Here is an 8,184-nt window from a genome sequence, read left to right on the forward strand (position 1 = left end):
GAGCAAGCTTCCTGCAAAGAACATACACCTTTTTATGACCCCCAATGATACTTGATATAGTGACTGAGCCTTGTGGGAAATATTTGCAAATTGAGTTCTTTGAAGCTGCTACGATTTACTGAGGACAGGCAACGTTCCTTTCAATATACCACCCACCACCCGACCTCCCTACGAAATGGAAGAGATCACTACCAAAGGACCTACAGTCATGTTCTATTTACTTCCTAGGTTTTAGGACTGGGCACTGTTTACATACTCCTCATGCAAATATACAGTCTTGGATATTTAGAGAACCAAGGTAGTGCCTAGTAGAAAGCTTTATACAAACAAAACAAAACAAAACCCTCTAAGAATAAATGAACATACTCTATTATCTTAAAAATCTGTGATCTTTATTCCTTCCATAGTTCTGTGCCTCACCCTGTACATACCCACACCTGTAATCAGACCCCTTACTTGTCCTATCCCGTGAGTTTTATTTCCCAAACTACACTCCTTTCCTGGCATGTGCTTATGGAAAAAATTAAAAATAGGAATAAACCTAATGCTAATGGAATAGTGCCCATGTTGTTTTCCCTTTTTTCTGATCCTTCCCTCTCACCTGTACGTTTCCACAGGCTACCTTTAATCCTAACCTGTTTAGAACTTGGAAGTGTTTTCCCTCATCCGGGCCCCTTTCCCTTCACTCTGTAGGAGACTACAGCCACCTGGTGGCCATGTAGAGAAAAGACAGGTCGATTGCCTCAAAAATCTGGTGAGAGGAAGAACCTCTATGGAGTAATTTTTGGTCTTGGATCTATGGCGAACAAGGAAAGAGAAACCTGTGGATAGAGATGACAGCATAGGATCCAGACATCCTATTTCTTGGTCCCACCTTGCCCCCCACCAAGGACACAACATCCCATCCACTAGTTACTAGAGGCAGAGGAATTCACTTAACATTTGAGTTCATTCAGTCAAAATTTATTGAGCAGCAACTGTGTGCCCAACACTGGCAATACAGCAGTGAACGAGATGGACACGATCTCTGCCCTCATGAGTTTACAATCTAGCAGCCAGCCAGCCAATTACATCCATAATTTTAACATTACTATTGTAATAAGCACTCTGAAATTTAACAGAAAGTCCTGACCTGCATCGAGAAATCAGCAAAGTCTCTGTGAGGAAGAAACATGTAGGATTAGCAAGGTGGGAGATGGAAGAGTGTTGTAAGCAGAGAGAACAGCCTGTGTGCCGGCTCTGAGGCAAGAAAACCTTTAGTGAACAGAAAGCCAGTGAACAAAGAGGGGTGATGCAAGGTAGAGGCTGATATATGCAAGGTCTTTGGATTTAGCACTTGATTCCAAAAGCAGCTAGAAGCCACTGAAGAATCTGAAGGAGGAAAGTTAGATGTTTAGGTTTGTTTTTCAGAGCTCACTCTGCTGTGTGTGGAGGACAGAAGAGGAAATGGGAGGACTGGTTAGGAAGTTATCGCAGCAGTCCAGACCAGAGGTGATGATAACAGCTTCGAGAAAAGAAGATGGATTCCAGAGATGTTTAGGAGATAGAATCTACTTGGAGAGTGACTGGGTGTGTGAGGAAAGGGATGTGTTTCTGGCGAGAGGTACTAAAGTAGGAAACCCTGGAGGAGGGACGAGTTTGGGCAGATCCCATAGGCACAGGCCCTGAGGCTGGGGGTTACAGCAACAGCATAGCTTTGGTTCTCAAATAGTTTAGGGTTTAACTGAGCAAACAAGATACACATGAAACAACTGCAGGTGGATACAGATGTCTTCACCTCTGTCCATGCCGTTCATAGTCAGCCCCTCAGCACACTCCTCTGCAGCCTACCCAGTGTCTCATAGGGGGCCACCTTCCACAAAGATGCACTAACATCTCTCTGCTGCTTTTTTAGCCTGCTACTGTCAAGAAATTCACCTGTGATTCTCATTCCCCTTCCCTCCTTAGGTCATAGGGGACCAAATCTGGCCACTGCCCTACATGGTGGTTCTCTTTTGAACACCAGGAGTTTTCTGACTTAATTAGCTCCTCTCTTTTTTTTTTTTTTTGCGGTACGCGGGCCTCTCACCACTGTGGCCTCTCCCGTCGCGGAGCACAGGCTCCGGACGCGCAGGCCCAGCGGCCATGGCCCACGGGCCCAGCCGCTCCGCGGCACGCGGGATCCTCCCGGACCCGGGCACGAACCCGCGTCCCCTGCATTGGCAGGTGGACTCCCAACCACTGCGCCACTAGGGAAGCCCCAATTAGCTCCTCTCTTTACATCACCTCTGTCAAGCCCCTTCTTGCAGAGTCACCATCTGGCAAAGTCGACCCTGTCTTCCTCATCTTTCCCTCAGAAGCACAGGCCCATCATGAATATACATGCCTACTTTTTGCTCCCCCTTCTAAAGTGTCCCAATCCAAAAGCCCTTTCCCACTCTAATTTTCCTGGAACCAGTATATACCCACCTCTTTGCCTCAGAAAAGTCAGAGGAAAGTTTTCCTACGGGATTAACCATGAAGTAGACTCATCAGCTATTACTCAGCTTACACTTGGCCTTCCCTGTGTCCTCTCTACCACTGCAGAACTGTGCTAAGTCCCTTCCAAAGGCAATAACTAAAAAAACAAAACAAAAAAGCACAACACCACGGCTGACTACACAATAGGCCTACAGGTTCCCATTGTGCAGTGAGCCTGGACATTGAGAAGAACGTAGACTTTGGAATTGGGAAGACCTGGGTTTGCAATCTGGTTACTAAGTAGTGTGGCTTTTGCGCTATTAAATCTTACTAAGCTTCAGAAGATTTATCTGTAAGTAGTGGTAATGGTATCTGTCTTATGGATAGTTGTATTAAATGAGGTGTATAAAGCACATAGCATAATATCTAGCCTGAATTACCTGGTGGCTGCCGAATACTAGTCAGAAGAGAGATTAGCCAGTTTTATATGGCGAGTGATATAGACACTTCCTATTCCTGTCTTTGTAGATCCCATCTTCCTACAGTCATCCCATTTCCATCATTGCCAGAAAAGTTCTTCCATCCCTCATCCCTGTGTAGGACTTCTCTTTCTCTTACTATCGAAAAGTTCTGCCTGAGCTCTATCTGACTATCCTCTTCTACATCTCCATGATCTAAGATACTTTATTTTCTTGTATCATTCCTAAAAATTAATTCACTTCTAGCGTTCTTCCTAACTTTTTAGAGTAAATTGTAACTAACCCGAGGAATAGGACCTTTACACTTCAGTAGGGAATGGGAACCTCAGGCCAGCTCCCAGAGTAGAATGGAGGTCTAGGTCCAGGTACCGCCCTCCCTGCCCCATCCCCATCTCTTTTCCTACAGGTCACAGAAACAGCTAAACTCAAAATATGTCTTGAGCCTACATGAGCATACATCTCTCTTTCTATAGCTCTGTGAGGTCATCACTGAAGTACAGCAGTACTGCAGGTGTGTAGAGCGTACTGTCCATATTGAGATAATCAAATTCTTCCTCCTCATCCCGGATACCATTCTCTTCCAGGGTATAATCCATGTTCAGGTTCTTCCCTTCATATTTCCATGTGTAGCTGGCAGCATGTGCGTTATAGAGGAGGTAGCGGTGTAGGATTTCCCACATTGATTCCAGGGCCCCCACCTGGAGAACACGAAAGCACCCCACCCAGAATTGTGGGTTGAACGAGCAAACACACACACACACACACACACACACACACACACACGCAAAGGCCAGGAACCCAAAGCTGGGATCAGAGTGCCTCCCTTGGCAGAGAGCAGCTTAAGGCGCTCCACAGTCCCAGAAATAAAGTTGGAGCTCCAGCATGCAACGAATGGCCCCCAAGTCCTACCTGCCTTTATGGCAGCCACTTGTAATAAACAAATGGCCCTAAAGTCACTGCCCCCTCACCTCATCCCCACAATAGAGTAGACTAATAAGAGAGCCCAGTTGCAATTGCTGTACAAAAACACAGCGTGTAAGAGCTTCCGAGGACAACCATCACTAAGGTGCACAAACTGTCACCCTGGGCTTAAGAAAAAGTCTCTTGTACCCTGTGGCCCAGCCACACCTTTAATTCCTAACCCTGGGGATGTAGGTGGTCTTCTTTCCTCAGTTACCCCTAAAAGGAAAGAAAATACAGCTCCCACCGGTTGTGGAGAGCTGCTGGCCTGCAGATCTGCTTGGAGATTTGCTGGGATTCTCGGTTCCCTCTAACCTGCCCCCGGGCACCAGTTCTCACCTCCAGAGTGTGCTCTTGCGACGTGAGCGTGTTAATGATGCGGATATTCCGGGTCTTGGCGGACAGCCGCCCCACCTCGTAACGCGACCCCTGCCACCAAGGCTTCCCGAAATCATTGGCCCAGTCCGAACGGGGCAGCTGAGGCGGCACGTGCAGAAAGCGGCCCCACGGGGTGCGGTATCTCAGGGAACCGGTCAGCGGATCTATGTGCTTGCGGATCTTTTAAGCAGGGTTTGAGGGAGGAGGGTCGGAGCAGTCACTATCTCGGGCTCTGTTTAGCCTCTGCTTTTCCTCTTCATCCCGCTCTCCAGTGCCCCTCCCCCCAACCCCAGGTTCCAGCAGAACTCACGTCTCTGGTGTCTGGATCAAACCAGTGACTGATGTCCTGGCCCGCAACTTCCACGATGGGTTTCAGCAGCAGGTCTCCTGGGAAGGAGAAGCTGCCGTCAATGCTACCCATCCAAGAACCAAGCACCCCCCAAACACACCCTCGACGCTGGCCCAAAGTGTGGCGCTTACCCTTGTATTCCTGTGCCAACGGCGTTAGGTCGTACACGTTTCCCAGGTAAGACACCCAGAGGTCTTCGGGCTGGTTATGTTGGGCCACCTCGGCCGGCGTGAAATAGCGACGCTGAAAATACTCAAAGTCTGGCCCGGCCACTAGGCCCCGGCGTGCCATGGCTCTTGCTCTATCGGTCACCGACTCCTTTAGTTGCTTCCTCGCTTTTCGGCACGCACTCTCTGTTTCATCCTCCCTCTGGTCCGGGAGCTAAGGCGAGCGCGTTTATCCGCTGACATGGAAACCATTGTCCCTTTCCGGCCACCGGCCACTGAGATCAAACGCTGTAAATGGGCGAGAGGAGCGTGGGCTGCGCGTGCTCACGGGAAACGTAGTCCGATTCAGGCATTCAAGTAATTTGAGTTTTGTCCTCAGGAGTTCCGCGGGAAAGAGAACACACTCCGTTTTCATTCACAGTACCCTAGGCTACAGGGAGTATTCAGGACATACTGTCTCGCGAGGCAGAAAAACAAGGGAGGGGAGGAGTGTGATTATGAAAAAAGGTATTCTCGCTAAATTCCAGGGTTCCTTAAAGGATGTGTAAGAAACTAGAGTTGAAAATTTCTCGCGATATCTTGGTACATCCAACGTAATAGGCCTCAGTGAGCCTCAGCGCCGAAATAGAGGCTCGCGATACTTCTGCAGTTGCCGGAGACGAAGAGGAGGAGGAGGAGGAGGAGAGGTGATCTCGCGAAAGAAAACAGGTCGGGAGCGCTCGCGAGATCTCAGACCACCGGACACCAAAGGTTCTTAGGAAGTTGAAGGGCCTGGAGGAGGCCCGGGAACAAATGGCCGCAGCTGGACCAGCCATGCTGTTGCGAGAGGAGAATGGCTGTTGCAGCCGGCGTCAAAGCAGCTCCAGCGCAGGGGTTAGCTCGGGTTCTGGGATTGAGGGGCCGTCGGGGAGCAAGATGGGGGGACGGAGGGGGAACTGCAGCTCCCGGCAGCCTCTGGGCTTCGTGTGAGCGCCCCGCGGGCTGTCGGGAGCTGTGGTTCCGCGGGCGGGCAGCAGCCGAGGAGGCGCGGTCTGAGCGCCTGTCCCGCCCCGCTCAGGACTCAGATGGGGAGCGCGAGGACTCACCGGCTACGCGCGCTAGGCAGCAGCTGGAGGCGCTGCTCAACAAGACTATGCGCATTCGCATGACAGATGGACGGACACTGGTCGGTTGCTTCCTCTGCACCGACCGCGACTGCAATGTTATCCTGGGCTCGGCGCAGGAGTTCCTCAAGCCGTCGGGTCAGTGCCCGGGGAATGCACACCCGCCTGGGAATGCGGCGAAGCCTCACGCAAAACATTTCCCCTTAAGTGCCTGGCTGCACCCCTTATTTTCTGGGACTAGAAGTCGTGGCACAGAAGGGGCGGGGCCGACGCTGGCCTGCCTCTCTGATGCTCTGACTCTTCTTTCCAGATTCCTTCTCTGCCGGGGAACCCCGTGTGCTGGGCCTGGCCATGGTACCTGGACACCACATCGTTTCTATTGAGGTGCAGAGAGAGAGCCTGGCGGGGCCTCCCTATCTCTGAACACGATCGCGCATGCCTTTCGGACTTCATTAAATCTGTAACCGACGTGGCTTGTGTCTGTGTGTAGCTGGGTTTCTGGGACAGGAATTACACACCTCATCCCTAGAGGAATAGGTTTCTCTGAGGTCGGGAGCACTCTCAACCCTCCTTCCACAACCTGGACGTCCAGGACTGCCAAAGGTTCCCTCAGGTTCGGGGTGGGGATGGGGGGACAGGCTGAACTTCGGATCCACGGGCCCCAGGATGGGCCCCTCCATCTTCCCTCCCACGCAGCTGCTCCAGAATTGTGGCGGGAGGGGGTGTCATCCTGTTCCGGAAGGCCCATTGTTTCTCTCTCCGGCCTGGCAACACCGAGTTCCTCTAAGCTGGGGTCAGAGAACAGGCTCAGGTCCCCAAGGGGAGCAGCACAGGCTACAGAGGCCGGGCTCCCTCCACTCCATTGATAAGGAGGTGACAGGGACAGAGCTCTGGGGTCTGGCCAGGAAGAACGGCCTAATGCGATAAGGGAAGGAAGGCCTCCTTCCCAGGAGGCTGAAGGATGCTCCGGTCTGCGCAGTAGAGCCACGCCCCCCCCCCACCCGCATGTTGTTTCCTGCTCCTGGGCACGTTGCAGGAGTGATTGATAGTATTTGTGCCGCCCTTCTGTTCACAGGATCCCAGGATCGCGTTCAGTTCATTAATTCTTTATTGATGTGTGATGACTCCTTCCCCTCCAACCTCGCCCACCCCACCCCACCCCACCCCACCCCATAGCCCGTAAATACTAGGAGCAGCACCGGAAAAGAAGGGCACCAGCGCACCACCGAGGTTCAGTTGTCCTATTCACAGGGGGGTGGGGGGTGCAGGGTCCAGCCCAGATGTTCAGGATTCAGATATGGGTAGAGAGGGGAAAGTAGGTTTTCCGGGGTGTGGCGAATTTTCACCAGAATTGGGTCCACAGATGCTGCCGTTCTGTTCCTCAAGAGGATGCTGGGACCCGGCTTAGGCAGGAGCGGGGACAGGGTAGGTCGGGAGACCCCCGGGCTTCAAGTCCTTGGGCCGACCGGGAGAGAGGGCACTCCTCGGGGTTGTTCTTGACTCGAGGGTCCTCAGACCCAGACCTTTCCTGATGTTGGAACGGCCTGGGGCCCTGGCGAGGACCGGTTTTGCCGCGGCTGCGGGGTGCGCCGGCGCCGATAGAGGGCTCGGCTGTAAGGCACGAGGCAATCGGCCAGGCGGAGGCGGAGGCAGAGGCGGCGGTAGCTGGCCAGGGCAAGCACGAGCAGCGGCACGAGGAGCAGGAATCCGGTGACCAGCAGGGCTGTGAAGCCCGGGTCCCGCAGGTGCGCGGTGCAAGGGGGTGCCTGGGAGCGCAAGAACTGTGGGAGGAGAAGAGGCATGAGGCCCAAGCCAAACAGCCCAGGCCGGGAGAGGTTGTGGCCCACAGACCCCACCGCCACCGTCACCAGACACCCACACGCACACCGCGGGGCGCACACTCACCTGGGAGTGGCAGAGGAAGCCAAAGCCTAGCATGGTGACAGCGGGCAGCAGGATGGTCCCCAGCACCAGCGCCAGCAGGAGAAGATTGAAGGCAGCCACCAGCAGATTCTGGGCGGTGACCAGCACAGCGCAGGCCCAGCAGTCCAGGGGGTCCCGGGGCTCTGGGCCGCCGCCGGGAACCGGTCGCTGCGCCCCGGGGACATCCGCCATGGCCCGCCTGGCTCCCTCCCGCCTGGGCCACGGCCCTTATAGCCCTCTTTCCTGCCCCTCCCCCGGCCCAGCCTCTCCCCACCCCACCCCCCCTTATCCTGGAATGCGGCTCCGGGATTAGGCACCCCCCATAACGAGGAGCAACCGAGCTCTGGACATTCCACAGGCGCCTCCGGGGAGGGGCTACCCTCCCC

The 8,184-nt window shown here is 53.5% G+C and overlaps 3 protein-coding genes across 5 annotated transcripts in view; 1 reads left to right on the forward strand and 2 right to left on the reverse strand.

Moving 5' to 3' along the window:
- The window catches only part of CYB5D1 (cytochrome b5 domain containing 1), a 16,094-nt gene extending 11,198 nt beyond the window's left edge, over positions 1 to 4,896 (reverse strand). Inside the window, exons 1-4 of one of the 2 annotated variants that reach the window (XM_067717359.1) lie at positions 4,737 to 4,896; positions 4,567 to 4,643; positions 4,218 to 4,436; positions 948 to 3,616 (exon numbers count right to left, since the gene is read on the reverse strand). In XM_067717359.1, coding sequence (XP_067573460.1) covers positions 3,386 to 3,616; positions 4,218 to 4,436; positions 4,567 to 4,643; positions 4,737 to 4,896 — 687 coding nt within the window. In that variant the 3' untranslated portion in view covers positions 948 to 3,385. Of the gene's footprint in view, positions 1 to 947; positions 3,617 to 4,217; positions 4,437 to 4,566; positions 4,644 to 4,736 lie in introns of those variants that run through there. The other variant, XM_067717360.1, reaches the window with a different exon arrangement.
- Positions 1 to 6,344, forward strand: part of NAA38 (N-alpha-acetyltransferase 38, NatC auxiliary subunit) — a 24,075-nt gene extending 17,731 nt beyond the window's left edge. The window contains exons 3-5 of one of the 2 annotated variants that reach the window (XM_067717363.1): positions 5,300 to 5,645; positions 5,830 to 6,013; positions 6,186 to 6,344. In XM_067717363.1, coding sequence (XP_067573464.1) covers positions 5,565 to 5,645; positions 5,830 to 6,013; positions 6,186 to 6,298 — 378 coding nt within the window. In that variant the 5' untranslated portion in view covers positions 5,300 to 5,564 and the 3' untranslated portion in view covers positions 6,299 to 6,344. Of the gene's footprint in view, positions 1 to 5,299; positions 6,014 to 6,185 lie in introns of both variants that reach the window. The other variant, XM_067717362.1, reaches the window with a different exon arrangement.
- Positions 6,345 to 7,055: 711 nt separating this feature from the next.
- On the reverse strand, positions 7,056 to 8,041 carry TMEM88 (transmembrane protein 88). Its single transcript, XM_067715654.1, has 2 exons — positions 7,781 to 8,041; positions 7,056 to 7,656 (listed from the first exon to the last, which is right to left on the reverse strand). Exons 1-2 carry the CDS (start codon positions 7,988 to 7,990, stop codon positions 7,387 to 7,389), a joined length of 480 nt encoding a protein of 159 aa, XP_067571755.1. The 5' UTR covers positions 7,991 to 8,041; the 3' UTR covers positions 7,056 to 7,386.
- Between the last annotated feature and the right edge of the window lie 143 nt (positions 8,042 to 8,184).

Source organism: Pseudorca crassidens, chromosome 19, assembly GCF_039906515.1.
Source record: "Pseudorca crassidens isolate mPseCra1 chromosome 19, mPseCra1.hap1, whole genome shotgun sequence".
Lineage (NCBI taxonomy): Eukaryota > Metazoa > Chordata > Mammalia > Artiodactyla > Delphinidae > Pseudorca > Pseudorca crassidens.